The following is a 21,372-nucleotide window of genomic DNA, read 5'->3' as shown; positions in this document are numbered from 1 at the left end:
CTAGCAGAAGTTAAAAAAGATGGAAAGAACATAATTGAAAACGAAAAATATATATTTACGCATAGTGGAGAAAAAAGTGGCAAAAATGGCGTAGGTTTTATTATTAAAAAAGATCTAAAAGCTAATATTTTGGATATTTTACATATTTCTGACAGGATAATACGTTTAGATATCATGCTCACTAATAAGAAAATTAATATTATACAATGCTATGCTCCTACTGAGCGGTCCAAGGATGAGGAGATGGAATATTTTTACCAAAAGTTACGAGAAGCTTTAGAGTATACTGGCAAAGATGTAATAGTAATGGGGGATTTTAACGCAAAAATAGGAGCTAGAAAGAAGGATGAGCAAAATGTCATGGGCATTTGGAACTTTGGTAAAAGAAACGGAAGGGGGCAGACACTTGTAGATTTTTGCATCGAGAATGGCATGTCCATTATGAACAGTTACTTCAAAAAGAATATAAAAATGCGATGGACTTGGATATCTCCTGATTGTAAGACACGAAATGAAATAGATTTCATAATGGTTAAAAATAAGAAACTAATACAAGATATACAAGTTATAGGTACAACGTTTCCTACTGACCATAGACTTGTAAGAGCTAAACTTATAGTAACTAAAAATAAAATGTCACGAAAGCATATTAGAAGTAAAACACGTGAATATAATAGTAAGGAACAAGAATATCTAAAAAATATATTTACATTAGATATGAAAACTTATAGATTTGAAAACATACAAGAATCTTATCATAATCTAATAAATAAAATAAAATGTTCAAGTCGTATACTATCTACTCAGAGAAATAAGAACAAAACAATAATACTAAATTCATATATTAATAAACTAATAACGGAAAGAAATACATTAAAGAACAAAAGAAACAAAAACAGAACAGAAAAACAAAAGTTAACAGCATTGTATAAACTAATAAAAAAACAATTAAAACTACGCATAAAGAAAAATAGATATCAAGTAATTGAAGAAGAATTAAATAAAAGCGCTTCAATAAAAAGAGCATATAGAAGATTAAACAATCAAAAAATATGGGTTACAGGACTTAAAAAACAAAGTAATATTAAAACAAATAGAGAAGAATTGGTGAAAATAGCTTCAGATTTTTATAGTACACTATATCAAGATGCTAAACAACAACGAACAAAATTGATTACAATGAGCAGTCAAAACCAAAAAACTATTCTACCGTTTTTGGAAACAGAAATAAGATGGGTAATTAAACGGTTAAAGCCATTGAAAAGCCCTGGAAACGATGGAATAACAAATGAATTAATTAAAGCATTAATTGACCCTCTCACGCCATACTTAACTGAACTATTTAATGAAATTTTACTATCAAATGAAATTCCAAAGGATTGGTACACGTCAATCATAACTTTACTTTATAAAAAAGGAGATTCAGCTAATATAGAAAATTATAGACCAATTAACTTACAACAAGTAATTTACAAAATTTTCACAACTTTGTTGCTAAACAGAATAACAAAGTCATTGGAAAGAAACCAACCAAGGGAACAAGCTGGATTTAGAGCTGGTTATTCCACAACAGATCATATTTTTACATTGACTCAACTAATAGAAAAATACGTGGAATATGGAAAAGATTTATATGTTGTATTCGTGGATTATGCAAAAGCTTTCGATTCAATTTTACATGAACCGCTTTGGAAAGCATTGCAAGAACAAGAAATAGATGAAAAGTATATAGAAATACTGAAAACAATATATAAAAACTGCACAGCTGTAGTAAAACTAGAACGTGAAGGAAAACCATTCGACATAAAAAGAGGAGTACGTCAGGGAGATCCTATTTCTCCTAAACTTTTCATTGCATTACTAGAATATATATTTAAACAACTGAATTGGGATAATTTGGGAGTTAAAATTAACGGAGAGTACTTGAATCATTTGCGTTTTGCCGATGATATTGTATTAATTTCTGAAAAGCATAAAGATGTCGAACACATGCTCACGACGCTAGATAAAGAAAGCCAGAAATGTGGTTTGAAAATGAACTTTTCAAAGACGTTTGCAATGACAAATAGCGAAAAAAATTCCTATAAGTATTGAGACACAAAGTATTGATTATGTCGATGAATATACATACCTAGGAATTAACATGTCTTTTGCAACACCGCTCAACACAAAAGTACAATGCAGAATAAAAAAAGCTTGGTGTAAATACTGGTCCTTGAAAGAAATTTTTAAATCAACTTTACCTATTAGGCTAAAAAAGAAAGCAATGGACACAGTAATTCTCCCGACATTGTTGTATGGATGTCAAAGTTGGGCACTAACAAAGGATATCATAAATAAGATTCAAGTGTTTCAACGAGCTGCAGAGAGAAGCATGATAGGACTGAAACTTATAGATAGAAAAAGAAATAAAGATATACGAAAAATTACAAATATCATTGATGCTGCGGAGCTGGCCTGTAGATTGAAATGGAGGTGGGCAGGCCACTTGGCAAGGACAACGGATGGGAGATGGAGCGAAAAAATGTTATATTGGTACCCACGAAACACAACAAGACCACGCGGAAGACCTAAAAAGCGTTGGAGCGATGACATCATTGACGTAGCGGGGCCCACTTGGACGAGACTGGCTAAAGACAGAGAAAAGTGGAAAAGGTTGGAAGAGGCCTATATCCTTAAATGGATACCTAAATAAAAAAAATATAATATTAAAGAAATGAAATGTTTATTGTTATTGCATGCTAATAATAATATATTGAATGTAGATAAAATAATATAATAAAAAAATAATAATAATATAATATAATAAATAACAAAGAGAATATGTAAAAAGATCAATAACATATGTTTATAAATAGTTAGTAAGTGCATGTAATATTCTTGTCATTTTAGGAAATAAAGGGCTTTTTATTTTATTTTATTTACTGTGTTAATAACATCATGAACAACGTCGTTCAAATGATTAATAAAAACAATTAATAAAATTCAGTAATTACCGTAAATCGAACAATGTCAGACACATGATTCGTCAACTCTTGTCTCTTATCGGTAATGTACAGAGTGGTACAGACATTTAAATTACAATGTGGTGGCGCCACCTTACCCTTGGTCTATGTGAGCTTCCCTATTGGTTACACGCACTGTACACGTCAGTAAATATACTTTTATTGTTGCCATTTGGCTTTTCTCAATTTACCCTTACTTAATAGCAGTCTGAAAATGTTTACTAAATCTTTAAAAAATATTGTAAATAATAAACATTACCTTACTATGTATATAATATATAGAACAGTAATAAATTTATGGTGGACTAATAGTAATCTTGGATCTTCAAAAATCTATTCCATTTAGGAAAATTACGTTAAAAACATTTATGGAACGTTGCGATACAAAGTAGAGTTTGTGATTCTAATAATTGGCAACATTTTTCAGTACAACTTCAATTTCGCTGATATAATGTTTAGTGTTGTATATCTATAGAATTAATTTTATTTTCTTTGTAGTTTCTAAGTTATTTTGTTTGAAAAATCCAAGGCTCATATAGTTTAAGGTACAAGTTTTGGATATTTCCGGAATGTAAGTCTATATTTTTTTATATCCATAATTGTTATGTTAGGTTAGAACTTACATATATTAATATGCTGAACGCTGACTGTCCCCAATAATTTTCCATTTTATTAATTAATGCTTATTTTACTAGGGGCTGTTGAAGGCTTTTTTATTTTATGAATGTGCTGGTATACATACTCGGTACGATCAAAACTCACTGACACAACCTAATGTTACACTTCAATGAGCATAAAATAATCAATATTTTCGTTTACGATGATAATCATTCATCTGTTAAGTTCACGTAAATTCTTAGCAGACATGTTAAATTGTTATTCTATATTTCTTACTTTATTGTTTATTTCTTAAAAAAAAACTACATCCTTCATGAAAACTTCCAAACTTTTTTTCTTTCATCTTAATTAGAATATAGCTATTTCAATGTGATGTAGAAAGTATATTCATTATTACCGTTTCTAAAAATAAGTGTATTAATTTAAACATATTTACTATATTTATCTTGTATATTTATTATATGACTGATGTATATATTTAAATGTTTGTATTTATTATTTGACCGATTTTCTACAATCTACAAGGCTTGGAAGAAACTATGGGAATAGTAATAAATTCTGAAGACTTATGTGGAGTTTGAAAATATTATATCATAAAGAAAAGATAATACAAACAGTATATTTAATTGAAGAATAGACAAATATGGCAGGGTCAAGACGTACACGTAATCAGGCAACATCAGTTGCTATACCGAGGCAGAACTCTATTAGTGAGAATGGAAGAACACGCCATAACTTGAGCTCGGAAGCCTTGGCGGCTATGAATAAGGAACAGCTTCGAGCAGAATGCAGGAAAAGGGGTCAGCGTTCCACTGGAAACAAAAATGAGCTGGTATAAAGCTGTTTGTGTTTGAGCTTTTCTTTTTTGCGGTCCTGTACTGTGATGCTTATTTAATTAATTTTTTTGTTTTGTATGAAGTTGTGTTATGCACTAGTGATTTTATTGTTTAATAAGTCAATAATGTGCCCACCTACCTGGTGAATTTTGTAAATATTTAAACTAGTTGAAGCAGTTTATGCTTGTGCTTATTATGAAACATCAGTATATATTTATCTATATTCCTATATGTATTGTAGAAATACTGCTTATTTTTTTATGTAGCACATTACTATTATCTACTTTCTGTACCTGGATAATCAAATTTTAAAATTATGAATTGTGTCCTAAATAGAAATATTTAGATAATTCAAAAACAATTTTAAGGGGGATTATAAACTATTCTACAGTTTTAAGAAACAGTAAGTACTCACCCTGTACTGTTGAATTAATATTTGTAATGTTTAATGCCTATTAATATACATAAAATATAAAATTTAGTGCCACAGTAGTGGCGAAGGAACATGTGATGTGAGTAGAAATATCAGACTGTTATTAGTCTACACAGTACTGGTTTCAAAGTGTAGATCCATGGTTGATGGTATATATACAGAGTCTGATTGGCTGTCATTGAACTGGACTATATCAACTTGAAAAGAGTTTATCTAAGCTCTCAGATGGTTGTATTCAAGAATTATTTGTTCTGAAATCTTATCTCTAGAGAAAAAATTTAGAAAAAATTTAACTGTGACTAAAGAAATAATTAACAGAGTATTGCATCTGTTGTGGAACAATAACATTTGAAAACACCCGTTTTGTTTCTATACATAAAAAATTGATTTATGAGTTTATTTATCCAACTGTTCTCAACTTCTGGAATTTCGCCAGAACAATTGACGACGCACTGTTCACGCCATCGCGTCTGCTACAAGTCATTTCCCAGTGTACAGTGGCTCACTTATTGTGTTCATTAAAATGTTATGCTACTAGATTAGATACATATATTAAGTGGTAACTTAAGAAATACGGGTTCTTGTTTGCTCCCATAACAATTTTTAACGTTCTGCAATATCGGAAAATAATTTTAAGTTAAAAGTTACAATCTCTCAATTGAATCTGTATACTGAACTGGATGGTAGGAAAAAATATTAAAACAAAAAACTTGACGTTTATAAGTGGCTAAAATGTTCTACATGAATACATGATATTTGATTTGACTTAATTTTATGTGCTGTATCGTACCTAGTTCTTTTAAATGCAGTATACAGAAAATCTTATTTGAACTCGGAAATCTTGGCACATGAAACAATTGGCTTATTACTGATATTTTCGCCCATTATTATCATTATCTAGAGTTTATATTCTAGTAACAATCTAAGTATGTATGTATATACTTAAATATGTATGCTACATCTATATTTATAATGCAAATAAATTATTAGTATAAAATAATCTGACTGACTATAGTCAGATTACTTTATAATAATAATTTATTTGCATTATAAATATAGATTAATTAATGATTACCATTATTTAATGAGTACCATTATTTAGTTAATTATTGTCAATATTATTACTTTTCTTTTACATTAAGCGTTTTTTTTAATATTTCACTTGTAAGTAAGTCATGAACAACAACACAACAAAATCTTTTTTATGATGTTAAAAACGTAGGGCACGGTGGAAATCAGTAAATTCTAGATAACTATAACATTAAGTGATATCTATTTTTTTTTAATAGGTAATATAATGAGTAATGACGGTTGTATTGTTGTAATTTATTGGAAGTAGCTACAACAATTTCTGATTTAGTACAAAATTGGGCATAGACGTGTCGATTACTGTCGATGTACAGAGCTCATCATTAAAAGTTGACACTAAGTCTGAAAGAAACCCTAACGTAATAGTACAAATTATTACATATCCTACAAATAATAAAATACATAGTAAATATAGTAAAAATGTTACTGATCGCTGTCTCTGCTGTGTGCCTCACTACTGTGCCCTGTCTCATATATCTACCATAAATATATGAGAAAAAAAATACTTTATCAAAGTAACAGAACCAAAAACGCAAATATTATGAATCTTCGTCTGCCAGTGCGATCTAATCTCAGAAACAGCTTAACCGATATGTGTGCTGGTTTTACCAATGTATTGTAGTAAACTTCATTTTAATTCCAATCGGTTTAAAAGAATACGGGTACGAAGTCGCGGGCTAGTATTTTAATCATTCATTTTATTAAAGCAAGTCTAAGGACCACGCTTTATAAAGCTAAAAATATACTTAAATCTGTCGTATTGGTTTTAAAATGATTCGCTGTTAATTCAAGATGTCTATGCTTTGACGCAGGTTGACTTTAGGTATTATCACTCTATGTTTTGGACGGAAGCCACAAGATTAAAAATGTCACATGGAAGCGCTTTATCAGAGCTCTAATCATTTTGCTAGTAGACGACATTATCTACGTATTACTTTCATCGACACTACGTAATACTTACGATATATACACGTAGACTTCCAATATAAGCATGATAAAATCGTATTACTTTTTAAATTACGTATGTTTATTTTATTGTTTACCGAATATAATGTGTAAATATATGTAACTATATATGTATTTAGAACCATAATGTTATGATTTTTCATGACTGTCATCAAAATACTCCGGTTCCAATGCCATGAGCCAAGGTGGGCGTAATGTTAGTCAAATAAATACCCAATCAATCATTTATTCATTAATATTTCAAAAGAAAGTAGATTTAGTATGTATGACTTCAATCATTAATAAATAATATACATATATGTTCACGGCTGCAGAACCTGATTGCGGTTATTAATAAATTGATAGAAAGTTGAATAAATTAAAGTATCTACTTAGCTTTGTCTAATGGTCCAACGCAATGTTTCTCGAGAAGCGATACGATACAACATAGAAATAAAATAAAACAAACTATATAAATAGTCGTTTCATTTTTTAAAATATCGACATCTTTGCAGTTCTTCTTTTAATAGACTACAAAAAATAATTGGCTTTCAGGACCTGAATCTTGAAACCTAACAATATTCTACATAATACCATTAATTGTACATATTTGATATTCATGTAGTACCAATTTGAAACACGCTATAATGTGCACTCACTCGTAGCTATAGCTTACGATCGTAAATGGTAGTGGTACATACATATATCTGTATGGGAAATATATTCCAATTAACTTGGTTTTTTCTCTGCCCCATTAGGGAGCTGGCGTAACGACTGATAATGTAACACAATTATTAAGTTTATATCTGAAATTTTAACTAAGTATATTTCGACATAGATATAACACTAATAAGTGATATAATAGATAAGAATATTTATTATTTTAAATAAAATCCAGGAAATATTACTCACATATTTACTAGTATTTTAAGAATCGATTTAGTAATTTCCAAATGTATACGTTATAAACACGGCGTGAAATTTAATTTTTCTCTATGTATCTATTATTAGTGTAAATTAGTGAAAGTCAGAGTCTGATATATGAAAATTTGAAGGGCCTATTGTATAATAAAACAATATTACGCAATTGAGTTTTATGATTAGACCAGTCTCACTTTCGTTTCCACCTCTTCAACACCGCCGGTACGACCTCAACTGATAGCGAGTGAGAGCTCGAAAGTGAAATTTTGTGGTGGCGTGATGGCAGAATTATTTCACTCAGTGTTAAAATAAACACACACACGCACACATTGCCGCTTGTGATTGTTTCACAGCATTTCCTGATATTATATGTGATCGTTATTAAATTGTGTTCAGTGTTAATTTATGTGAGTACCTACCGTGAATGATTATAACATAAAACATATTTGTTTTTATAATGATGTTTGTATAATCAAAAGTGAATTTTTCATTGTCGACAATAGTTAGTACACAAATTAAAAATTTAGAGGTTTTAGATATTGCCTGTAATTTATATATAGAAGGCCTTCATATAAAATTTGTTATATGTTGATATTGGCGATCCGCCTTAGTTTCGCGTGAGTGGATGGAGGTTGTATATTTACACAGGTACATTATGTATAATAATGTAAAAACGGTGTGGTTACCATTTTGATGGGCTGACCGTAACCATTGCTTATAACATCAAATGACGGCCGCAGTACACTGTCCCTCACATGCGTTGTAATTCTGGAAGACTAAGGTGCCATGCCTCTCTACCCTGTAATACATAGGACTGACGGGTAAAATAAACAATAGAAGTTCCATGTCTTTATGAATACAGTTTCTGTGCCGTAATTTTATTTAAATGAGAACTGTACAGCGAGAGCGATATAAACACATAATTATGTTTGTAAATTGCGTAAAGTGTAACATCAGGTCCTGATATCCCTAAAGTTCAGGACGTCTTTGCTGTATCATGTAGTATAAACGAAACGTATAATAAACAAGTAGTTCCTCTCAATTGATAGACAAAAACTTTATGTCGTCTATCTTATAATATTTTAGCGTTTTAACATTAATTGGAATTACTCGCGAGTAGGAAGAAATGGAATTTAAGCACTTTTAACGTTGACATTATTAGCACCGTTCCACAGCTAACAAACTTCACGCCTGATTTACATACACAATATTTTTATGCATGTGTAATTTTATATTAGATGTGTGAATAGTTATACACTACACATCCATACGTAAAAATTATGCTTGTCACGAATTTTGCGTAGTAACGTTATCAGCTACATTTAAAACTACCAATTTGATGTATATACGGTATCGAATACATTAGGATCGTAAGCATTTGTGTGTACAAAATGCATACTAATATTATAAATATGAAACTGTTATTGTCTGTCTGTTTGTTATCTCTTCTAGTCTAAACGACTGACCGGATCTTCACGAGAGATGTGAACAGATATGGTATTAGGAGGACAGATAGGTACAGGGGAACTGTTATCAGAAAAAAAAGTACGAATCCACGGGTATTAGCTGAAATAGAGGCGTCAGACTCTTGTCAGCAAAAATATAACTTCTTCTAAATGAGAGATAAATGTTGAGTCTGTGTTAGGTTTTGATAGTAATTTAAATGTAATTTGTTTAACAATACACCCTACAGTTTGTCTACCCTTGTGTCATAAATTGGTATTGACATAGGTATACACGAGTGGACGCAATTTATTGACGATAATCAAACTGCAAAAATAAATAAAACATTTGTGCAATGCAATCTAATATTTTATAAATTAATTAACAATACTAGATGACTTAAAGTTAATAAAAAAAAGTAACACAATGTAATAGTTTCTTAATTGTTAATACAAGATTGAAAATAATAAAAAAAATAGGATGTGTCTGCTTTTTTTAATGATTTCTTTGACGTATATTTAACAAAGAATTCTGTGAAAGAAAATATTCTAATTCCTCCAGCGGTTTTTCGTGAATCTTTAATAGAGAAACAGACGTCATGATTTTTAATTTTATCATATATTAATAAAATTAATGCTTACGTATGGTCGTGATTATACGAGATATGGTATTCAATTAGTAATTAAAATTGATGTATTGTATTGTTCTAAAATAACGTCACTGATGATGTTTATGGTTATCCATGATGTCAGTAATTTCTGCCAATGTGATATGAATGTTAAGTAATTGTAATGACTGATGATAGGATGTCATCATTATCATTATCGCCATCTGCTTCTTTATCCCTTTCATTTGGGGTCGGTGGCTGATGGCTGAAAGTATCATTTTAAAATCAAGTCATTAAAAAATGCTGACATTGCATATTTGTTTATCAAAGCCAGGATTCAAATGTATATATTTATGTACATTATGAAGGTATAGGTTTAGGTACTAAACTTATACCTACATGAAAATCAAAATTGACCATAATAATATTGTAATAAAAAACTATCTGTCTGTCTGTCTGCTTAACTCCCTTTTATTACTAAAGTTCTGATCCTATAGTAATGTGGGACTTGGAGATTTATAGATTTGTGGAAAGCAGACAGGCTATATTTTATCTAAAAAAGAGTATCTGTTGTAAATGTTAACAGCTTTTATATAAATCTAATATGTATCTGTCTGATTTTTACCATTTACAATGAAACATCTGAACGATGATTCTCAGTGAAATCTGACACGAAATCAGATTTTTTATGAGAATGCTAATAACTATTAATCTAAAAAAAGCAGACAAAGTGGCGGGTAATAGCAAGTTAATTTATAAAATCACGTTAAAAGGTATTAGCCTGTACTTTCAGTGTCTAAGCAAGAAAATTAAGTGTATAAATTTAAATTTGCTTAAGAAAATAAACATGTATGCCCTCAGTCGGCCATTCGTTCTCATTACTCTCATTTAATGAAGAGATACATAAAGAAAACACAGCCCTAAACGTTTGTTTTCATTATCTACTAAATTTAAACACAATTTATCATATTTAATTGTCTTGTTTGGTACTGTATTTCTTTAATAATGGATTATTTCGGTAGTATAACAGTTTTGCACTCTACTTTTCTTTTTGATGATCGCTAGTTCGATCCATGCATTATTGAAAAAAATGTGTATCTCTTTGTATCAGTCTCGGTATTTATATATTTTTATAATGTACCACGTGAGCCTACGGCATCGTATTCTTGGAATACCGCATTCAAAAGTAACAATAGTTTACAACTTTTTGGTTTGTAAACCAATTATAATAAATATGTTTGAACTAAATCTTACCACAATGCATTAGTGAAAATCGCACCCAAATCGGTTAAGCACCCATAAACGCACAGACAATTTATTTAGTAACCATAGTACTGGCTCTGCTTAGTTTGCGAGTACAAGTTGTTCAAGGGTATTTATTACTATTATTTGTATTAGAACAACGTTTATAAGGGTGTTTTTACATTGTCCTGCAGCTCGCCCGACTTGGGTACTACAAGCTGGCGGCCGTAGTGCAGCCTGACACCGAGCAGCGCACGCGCAACGGTCTTCATCACCCACATCCTAAGGAGGCGAGGTATGTTTTTATTTCTAACATTAATGAAAGCATCATCATCAGATCAAACCGGGCTGACATTACATATTATGAAGGATAGATCAATAACGAACCTTAAATTAATCCGAGAATAAAAATATGGGCTGTCAATGGACCATAATAGAATGGTGCACGCCTGTTAGCCGATCGTTGTAAATTCACCATGAATTTATTATTACAATTTCCAGAGGGAACCACGTGGAAGTCGACCTGACACTACATTGTTAGCAATTGTCTTATTTGTTCCCATTACTCATAGACAAGAGTGGCGTACACCATTGCGTCAATAAATGACAGTGCTAAAGGCACTGTATATCCATAGTAGTCACGTAGTTTCTTTAAATTTCTATAAAAAAAAATTGCAATTTTTTTAATAAGATTCCATAATGAAATACTTAGTAAAAATGTATGTTTACCTGGCATGATATTATAGCATATTATATAAACATACATTACATTGCATTAATATTAATAACTATTTTTCTTTACATTATTTAATTATCTGTCTGCATCATAAATTTGTTTTTGCAGATATTTGTTGCTCATGAATATTGTACACATCCGAGTTTATTAGCACATAATTGTAGCCAGTTGATGTATAGTAATGAATGGTTTAACACTACTTTTTTTACATTATCGTTTTTAGCCAATTATACGCATTATACCAATAATTAATATGAATAATAAAACCAGCGTTTTCTGACTGCCTCGGTGGTCTTGTGGTTTATCACACCGTTTTACTTCCGATGGTCCTCGCACCGTGCAAATATTTATATTCATGAGTATGACTATTTGTATCGGTCTAGATGTTTTCTATGTATTTTATTGAAGTATAAAAAAATCTAAGTATTAATATCAGTTGTCTAGTATCCATAACACAAGCTAAGCTTACAGTGGGTGGGACTAGTTGGCGAAAAGTAATTTCGAATGTAAACATACTAAGGATTTTTGGAAAATCAATCCCTAAAGGACTAACCTTTGTATAGAAAATAGTGTCTTAGTATTCCGGGATGACATCGAAAGAGTCATATTATGATGCTGCAATATCCGTAGTGCTCATCATATGTACTATACAGGCGACGAGTGCCACTTACTATCAGGTGGGCCGTCAGCATTTTTATCATTCCAGAGATAAAAGACAATTGATCATATTTTTGTTACAGGAATAAAAGTGTACCAATGGATTCAGATAGTTTAGTACTATGGAGGCGGCCGTTTACAACTCTAGAATATTTCTTTAGGGAACTTTTGATACTCATCAGTACTGGTATACAAAGGTAGGTATATATTTTCTTTTACAAGCGGAAGTTCTCAATTTTACTTTATTTTTTTCCCCCGATTGCCAAACGGAAGTTCTCAAACCGATGTTGATTTTGTGAACGTTACGCGATGCGTTTGGCATTCACATTTGTATATTCATTTCAATTGATAGATGAACTCTATTTTAGTTTGTTTTTTGTGGAGCAAATAATTTTATTTGCGTGTATTTTACGCGTTATCTTAGGTGATTAAAAAATTCTTTTATTTTCTATTGTCTTTTTCAGTTAACAGTTATCACTAAAACTCAGTAATAATTACTTACATGCAATCAATTTAATAGACGCATTTTGGTTCTATAATGTTCAGTTTCAATTAGTACTAATGTTCGTTTTATCATTTTCAGATTATTAGCTTACAAATTACTGGCGTTGACAACAGTATTATTAATCGTCGCCACAGTAGTTTCATACTACATCAGTGGACCTCACCAATTTTATGTACAGGTTTGTATTTTTAATATAAGATAGGTATACTACACTTAACTTACTGATCAGCGCTAAGGTAATAAAAATACTGAAGCTATTTTATAGATTCTTTAGTTATTAGAATGCTGCCTTTTCAGCAAGGAACATGTTCTGTTATTAGGTGTCTTTGTAAAAATAGAAAGCCTTACAATAATGGCACCTGTTGCGAATCTGCGGCGAGTTTAAATAGGAAAATTATTATAATGTTCCCTTTGCACAATAAAACATAGTAGTTTATTGTAATCAAGTGTAGCCTACGTACATTTCTACGATTCTAGAATAAACTACCTGCCAAAATTTTGTCTATAGACTTCAGAAAGTCTTTTTCAAGAATATATCAGGGTTGGTTTGTCGGTTGGGTCAGTAATTAGCACGGAACCCTTTCATAAGCTACGGTAACCATTTAACCTTTAGAAGGGTTGTTTACGATCATTTCTTTTCATATCATAACAGTGACACATTGTGGTCAGAAAGAAGTGTTAATCTTATAAGAAAGAAGTGTTTATCTAATAGTCTTTCTGTGGTTACATTTTATGTCAATTCTCTCCATTTATACACTTTGAATATATACACCATTTAGTTTTACTTATATGAAGTTTCTAATATTTATTAGGCTGGTCTACTTTTAAAGAAAGCGCTACTTAAATAATGTGCATTCACTGGTACTAAGTGTTAGAACAATAAATTGTGTCTCAAGTATAGCGGGAAACAGTTCGCTGTCTAGCAACTGTTAAAGGCTAGAAACAATGCCTCATTAACTGCATAGCGAGGTTGGTTGCATTTCTTTTAATTTATGTGATAGTGATACTTCTAATACAATAAATAAATAAATTTATTGTTAAGAATCACTATTGTATAAAAAATAAACGTAGATTTTGTGGTTTAAAGTCCTGATGTACTACAAACCATTAAAGTTATAACATTTGTTAGGAAATAAAAACCTCTCTGCACTTGTTCGGTGTTATATTTACATACAAAAAGTTGTCCAATCCCAATGTTGATTATCTATCTTTCAACGCTGTTATTAGATCGATCATATCAACACAGAACTGCACGCATGACTACACGAATAAATTCCCGGTATTATTGCGTGATCATGCAACGGTTGCACTCTTCAGTTATGATGACTGTGTATTGTGACAGTGTGCCCACTCATTTGTATCACCACCCGTGTTGTACAGATACTTAGTGTCAGTTTACTGTTTTATTAAGTGTCAGTTGATACACAGGTGTTGGCGGCTTACAGTGAGATTTTTTTTTTATTGGTAACAATGGAATGGCCTGATATAGGATGATAAGATGAGAATGAGGTCAGGTCAGTTAGTCCATCGTGAGACATCGAGATCACTTGATTTCCAGGAGGAACCACATGGAGGTCGACCTGACATGGTACATTACTATTTAGTAACGTTCTTGTGCTCAATACTAACAATATATGAGTAGCAATGCTAATAGGCATGGTGATAGAGTAAGGTCTAGTTTTGGTGTAAAGGTAATTTAAAAATAGTTGTGAACCAAATTTGATTTTTTTTAGTATTATTTTATTTATATAAAGTATAAAAAATATAATTTTGTGTATGTACTTGATAAACTCAAAAAATACTTGACTTAAAAATCGCCTGTGGAAAGTTACATGATGATTTCCAGGGAGGACGGCGCGGTCGACCTAACATGGTAAATTGCTATTTGGGTCACTTCCCCATTACGAACCCTCTGTTACTCAACTGTCTGTATTCCTAATCGTTCATTATATTTCCAGTTGGTGGTGTCGACGCTGGCGTGGTGGGGTTGGTGGGTGGTGTTGGGCGTCTGCAGTTCTGTGGGCCTCGGTACAGGCTTACATACCTTTTTACTATATCTGGGACCACACATCGCCCGGGTCACTCTTGCGGCGTATGAGTGCGGCGCACTCAACTTTCCGGAACCACCGTACCCTAATGAGTTAGTATATCAAAGTCTATATTGCATTTTTATATAGTTCTAGCATAGGGAACAAATGAGCTTACGGCTTATTTGATGGTAACCATCGCTCAAGAGCATCCGCAATACCAAGGGAATTGCAAGTGCGTTGCCAGCCTTTTAAGAAGGAATAAGCTCTTTTCTTGAAGGTTTCAATATCGTTTCGGTTCAGAAATACCATTAAAGGAATGATGATGGATGTTTGGGAATACCATGAATGCTGTGGTATATGAATTAAATATATTATTAACTTATTAGTAGATCGTAAAATCTTTTCCTTTCAAACTTATTCTCTTCAGGATGAGACATATATTGTCGTTAATGTGTTATATATAAATTGAATATTGCGTCATTATTAATATTTATTGATAAATTGTCTAGACAATGCACAATCTATGACAAATATGAATAGATGACTTGGCCGCATTTTAACTGGTCGATAACCCGGTCAATATGTTAATTTAAGGAACGTAATAAGTGGATTCCCCGCAAACACCATATCGTCTCATGAAATTAGGTTCCTGATAACATTACTAATAAAGAGCATATAGGGAATCCATAAGAGTTATTACACGTACATTTCATATGCGTCAACGTATAAGGAATAATGCTAGTAGGGACTACTATGTATTCTGTCGTGACCAAAGTGATGCGGCTAATGTACATATTTTTAAGTTGTTTCATACATAAAAATAAATATGTACGTAGAGTAAATGAACTCTTGTATTAATGCTAAATTAATTTTATCAACATTGATATGATGTAGTATATTTTTAGCTAACCATAAATAACTATGATATAATAATCTGTATTGCGCACTAAAACTTCACAAATTTCAATATTCTTTTTGTAAGAATCTCCTTAATAAAACGTTGGTTTATCGCTAAAAACAATATCTTACAGACAATCTGGAATGATCCTATTAATATTATAAACGTGACAGTTTGTCAAGATGTATGTATTTTTGTTACTATATTACAAAAAAAATACGCAAAAACTACTGAATGGATTCAAATAAACTTTGGTACACAAATAAGTCATATTTTACATTTTAGGAACCTTTTCACCTGATTATATACAGGTAACTGGCGGATACAGCTAGTTTTTATCTCTCAGCTAGCTTTAATCTTTCACTTTACAGGCCATTAAACACTGGAACGAGTTACCCCTTGACATTAAGTCCAGCTCTTCAAAATTCACATTCAAATCCAAATTACGCAAACACCTTTCCCAGAACTAGTGTAGGCTCCTGTTATCCTTGTAGTATAATTCCTCCACCCAACCACCTCTATGCATCTGAATTTCCCTGTTGATTTGTATAAATTTATAATTGTATGTGTATTTGTATGTATGTATGTATGTGGGTACGTATGTGTATGTAGTTAGATTTATATATGTATAATTATTTATTCATATTATGTATTATAGTTTATAAGTATATTCGCATGTGTATTTATATTTAAGCATATTAAAGTGATCTTCTTATTATTTAATTTTTTTAGATTTGAATTTCAATTTCTTAATGCACCGCCAACATGAATCTCTGTTTGCCCAATGGTTGACTGGGAGAAAATGCCTCAAGGTGTTAAGTCCGCCATGTGTACCTTTATTTATGCATTTGTGCATTAAAGTTTTAATAAATAAATAAATTTGTTTCGTCTCCAGCATAATTTGCCCCGCAGAACTTGACCCTAACAATACGGTGTCGATATGGAACATAATGTCCAAGGTCCGAGTGGAATCCATGATGTGGGGTATCGGGACAGCCCTCGGCGAGCTGCCACCGTACTTTATGGCGCGAGCGGCGCGTCTTTCAGGCGGTGGTGTAGCCGAACTCAATACCAATGACGATTCCAGAACTGGACGGTATGGTGAAACATTAAAAGCTTAGTTATACAATGTACCTATACTAAAATATTTAATTTTATTGACCTATTTATTTGTGCCGTCCATAACTCACATTGGAATCTGAATTCTGGTTCAAAATATGGCATTGAAATTACTGGGTATGGAGGTGTAGGGCGATGGTTATCACCTCACCACCGTAATGTTACAGATGTAATAATTAAATTATATTAGTAAGTTTATTTGATAGTATGCTACATGGGCCGTAAAATTGATTTCACATCTTAATAATATTATAAACGCGAAAGTTTGTGAATATGGATGTTTGTTACTTTTTGACGCAAAAACTACTTAACGGATTTTGTTGAACCTTTTCAGTAATATAGCTTATGCATCAGATTAACACATAAGATGTATATTTTATTGAAATTTGTATATTGACTTATAACGCGGGTGATCCGCGGGCACAGATAGTAAGTATATAAAAAAGAACTTTATTTTGTTTGTTATTATATTGAGAGACCTGAACTCGTGAGGTCGAAAATAAATTCATTCCAATCCTTAGGATACTATTATTTAAAGTTATAATAAATATTTGTTATTTTTAAGTTAATTATTGATGATCGCGCAGAAGCACCTTTAGGATCACCAAAATATTTTCATTCAATGGTTAATTTAAACTTTAAGCGAAAACTTAAACAGCATAATTTTTCATATTTTCCAGGGCAAAACTCATGGTACAGAAATTAGTACAAAGAGTGGGATTTGCTGGTATTCTGGCGTGTGCTTCCGTACCTAACCCATTGTTCGATCTAGCCGGCCTCACCTGTGGCCACTTCCTTGTACCATTCTGGACATTCTTTGGTGCCACAGTTCTGGGCAAAGCAGTTATAAAGATGCACATACAAAAAATGTTTGTTATTATTGCATTCAATGAAGTATTAGTGGGGTGAGTTATTTTTTCCTTTTTTTTTTATTCTATATCAATTATGTTGATTTTTTCGACATATGTACCGTTGCTTTAATATGTTTTATTACTTTAATTAATTAGATTTTCATTTGAATAAATAACTAACAAAATCTAAACCAAAAATAATAAACTATTATTTCATAAATTATCTTTCAGTACAGTAACTCGTCTACTAGTACTATTAATACAAATTTAATAACATTAAATTCACTATAATTCAATAAATTGCACCAATCCATCATTCAAATACAACAAAATGTGTGCCAATTATCTGAATATGTATATTTACAATGCGAATGCGAATATGCCCCCTAAAATATAACTCTAACATCAATGTTTATGAAATGTCTCATAAGTATTATTTTTAATTTCAGCCAAGTCCTATCATGGGTTGAGAGGATACCATACATAGGTCCAAAACTTGAAGCTCCACTTTTAGAGTTCCTCAGGAATCAAAAGGCTCGACTACATAAGAATAATTCTACAACTAATCCTGAAAACCAAGGATCTGTACTCTCAAGTCTACTAGAGAAATTCGTGCTAGCCATGGTGGTGTACTTCGTAGTGTCAATAGTTAATGCGCTTGCGCAGAATTACAGCAAGAGGTCCGGTAAGAAGAAGGGCAAGAAAAGGGATTAGGGGTTGAGAACGCCGGGCGATGCTTTTGGTGGATTCGGTAAGTAATTCATTCTGTTTATGATAATTTTCGTATTATACAATTTGAATAATAAAATCTATAAATAAAAGTACATGACCCAGCACACGTTGTTTTCCCATATAAATTCAATTACTAATATCTCTATAGAAAACAGGGGTTCATCGTAAAGCGATGAAAATTTGAATATGTATGTATTTCTCAATCAAAATTTAAATCATAATAAAATAAAATAAATTGTCAACAAAATAAAAAAAAAAAACATTATTTAGGGGTTAGTCTACTTTAACGATTGATTTTGACCGATTTTCATATTCTACCAGATATGCACACAAAATCTCATAAAAACCGATACTGACTTTTCGGTGGAGTTGGGTTTAGATTGGGTTTAACATACACGCAACACGAGAAGTCCAAAAAATGTTGAATAATTGAGGAGATTGAAATTTCAATTCCAGCACGGCGACGACCAGCGACGGAGCGAGCGCGCCGACGTCGGTAGTATACAAGCTCAACTCTCGTATGCACATTTAAGTTTCTACTCTACACTCGAACAGCGACAATGGTCGCACGTACCTCCGGTATGTTCCAGACGTGATATTTACATTTAAACGTATTTCATTTGGAGGGCGACGGACGTGATTAAAATCTAGTATGTGGCATTGGATGGTTAATAACATTCCATTACTGATTTCTTAAATTTTAGTACTGCCACTGTGATTAATTCTCACACACCATTTGCGTTAGTGTAGTCTCTTATTTTGCTTACTTTGTTTTTCTTCTCAAAATATATGTTTCGATGTTTAAAATTAAAATGTCTGGCAGAACAAGTAGTTCAAATAATTTCTGTTATCTATTTCTAATTAGAGGGACTTTCTATTATAAATTTTATTATTGTTTTTATCATATACTTCTGTATATTTAAGTCCAAATACACAATTCAATGAATACAAGTGACTAATTAACTTAATAACTGCCCTCAATATGTTATCTCAATGTCTAAATAAAATCTTTTTTATTAAATAATACCTGTTGAATTTGTAATGAAAAGTTTCATTTTTAATTGTAATAATTAACAACACGGGTGATTCATAAGTCAATATACGTCTTAGTGACCTACTTTCACAATCAATAAATATTTAATATCCTTGATAACAATTTGCATAAAGTCAGTAACGAAGTCAATACTTTAGACTAAACACTATAATTTATAGGTATTATTATAATTTCATTTCTGAGATTTATTGTTTTTGTGATAACGGTTAATGGCCGCTCTATTGATAACATTGTATGCCGTTAACCTGATAATTTGGCGTTACAAGGCAATGCTATACAACAACGGTTGGCCATGAACATATAGTGTTATCTACATTTATAATGTAATCTGCAATGTTCGTGTCCTAATCAGGGATGTCAATAGTACGAGCATATTTTCGTCCTAATACAAATTTGTACAAGATTTTGACGTTTTGATTTATGGTAGTCATATTTTAGCCAGGTAGAAGCCAAGTTTGGCTAATACACGAGATTTGTTAATTCTTTTCTTATGATCATAATAGCATAAACGATGATAGTGTTCTCCTATCGACATACTTGTACACTTTTTAGTATGTTATTACTTATCAGTACATAATATTGGCATACTATTAAAATGAATAGGTCTAATTTTTGTTATGAATCATGTCATATTTTTAATTTTTAGAGATGGCAAGCACAAACAGCTATCGCCCGACCAATTGACTCTTGCCTTTATAACAATAAACTGTATATAATTAGAAAATAATGTATCTGAAGTGAAGAGTAGATATTTAATTGTCTTGAATACATTATGTATTGTATTAAATGAGTGCGTAGAATAATTGTAATGGATATAACATAAAGTGTGTTCTCAATAATGGTAATTAGGGTTGTATATTTTGAATGACTTAGCGATTATAATATACTATAAAATAATATTATGTTTATGAGAAACACAACCATTTAGCACTAGTCCAATTTGAAATACGAACATAAATTGATATTTATTATCTTTGCCCACTCATATTATTTTTGGTCTAATAAAGAAAAAAGTATAATATATTTAGATGTTCTCAATTTAAAGAGCATTGCAGAGTTTTCTGCATTATATGATTCCTTAATATTTTGAAAACAGACTTACACAGATACTAAGCTAGAAGTAAGCGATAAATAAAATATCTTTAATATATACAACATAGGCAATAAAATACAAATAATACATTATTATTTGTATTTTATCGCCTCTGTTCGCCTTGCGCCAACCCGTATCCAAGTGTATCCGATGGAATATAACCTGGATTATGCTGTACTGTAGTCTGTTATTTAATATTACTTGACTTGGGACAGACTAAAAAAGTTATGCATTATAAAAACAATGAAGCAAATTTGTAATTACATCTATTAGGTTCTTGACTACATCTAAATTGTCAGAATTTTGACTTGAACATCAATGACTATACTGAGACTCAAATTGAAATGTGAGTCAATCGTAATGATAGTGCGTACTGAAGTTTATATATGCCCGCCGTATTTCTATTACCACTAATAACCAATTATAGAGATATATAGAAATGCTAGCGGATGTTAGGATGCATTTTTATGTTTCCTTTGCTCTTGGTCTAACACTGACAATGCCTCCGGTAACAATGCAACAGTCTCCGTTCAGATGGGTCAGTCTGAATCACTCATA

The 21,372-nt window shown here is 31.5% G+C and overlaps 1 protein-coding gene across 2 annotated transcripts; it reads left to right on the top strand.

Annotated features, from left to right (window-relative positions):
• Positions 1-3,454: 3,454 nt before the first annotated feature.
• LOC131845371 (vacuole membrane protein 1) lies at positions 3,455-19,649 on the top strand. Of its 2 annotated transcripts, XM_059194431.1 has the most exons (10): positions 3,455-3,576; positions 4,274-4,455; positions 11,334-11,434; positions 12,616-12,729; positions 13,116-13,215; positions 14,996-15,177; positions 16,861-17,061; positions 17,765-17,989; positions 18,385-18,686; positions 19,124-19,649. In XM_059194431.1, the coding sequence occupies exons 2-9, from the start codon at positions 4,384-4,386 to the stop codon at positions 18,647-18,649; spliced, it is 1,260 nt and encodes a 419-aa protein (XP_059050414.1). In that variant the 5' UTR covers positions 3,455-3,576; positions 4,274-4,383; the 3' UTR covers positions 18,650-18,686; positions 19,124-19,649. The 2 variants fall into 2 exon arrangements, with proteins under 2 accessions (XP_059050414.1, XP_059050410.1); XM_059194427.1 differs by lacking the exon at positions 3,455-3,576 and having other exon boundaries at positions 4,267-4,455.
• Positions 19,650-21,372: the final 1,723 nt, after the last annotated feature.

This window comes from Achroia grisella, unplaced genomic scaffold (genome assembly GCF_030625045.1).
Source record: "Achroia grisella isolate CSIRO2021 unplaced genomic scaffold, CSIRO_AGI_Agris_v1 utg109, whole genome shotgun sequence".
In the NCBI taxonomy this organism is placed as follows: Eukaryota; Metazoa; Arthropoda; class Insecta; order Lepidoptera; family Pyralidae; genus Achroia; species Achroia grisella.
Note: the sequence above shows the minus strand (reverse complement) of the source record. Positions and strands in the feature narration are given on the sequence as shown.

Bases quoted from the DNA above. Each gene is read 5' to 3' on its own strand.
- LOC131845371 (XM_059194427.1), top strand. From the start codon at position 4,267: ATGGCAGGGTCAAGACGTACACGTAATCAGGCAACATCAGTTGCTATA. The intron at 11,435-12,615 runs GTATGTTTTTAT...TTTTTGTTACAG, and splicing joins CCACATCCTAAGGAGGCGAG to GAATAAAAGTGTACCAATGG. The intron at 15,178-16,860 runs GTTAGTATATCA...TTTCGTCTCCAG, and splicing joins GAACCACCGTACCCTAATGA to CATAATTTGCCCCGCAGAAC.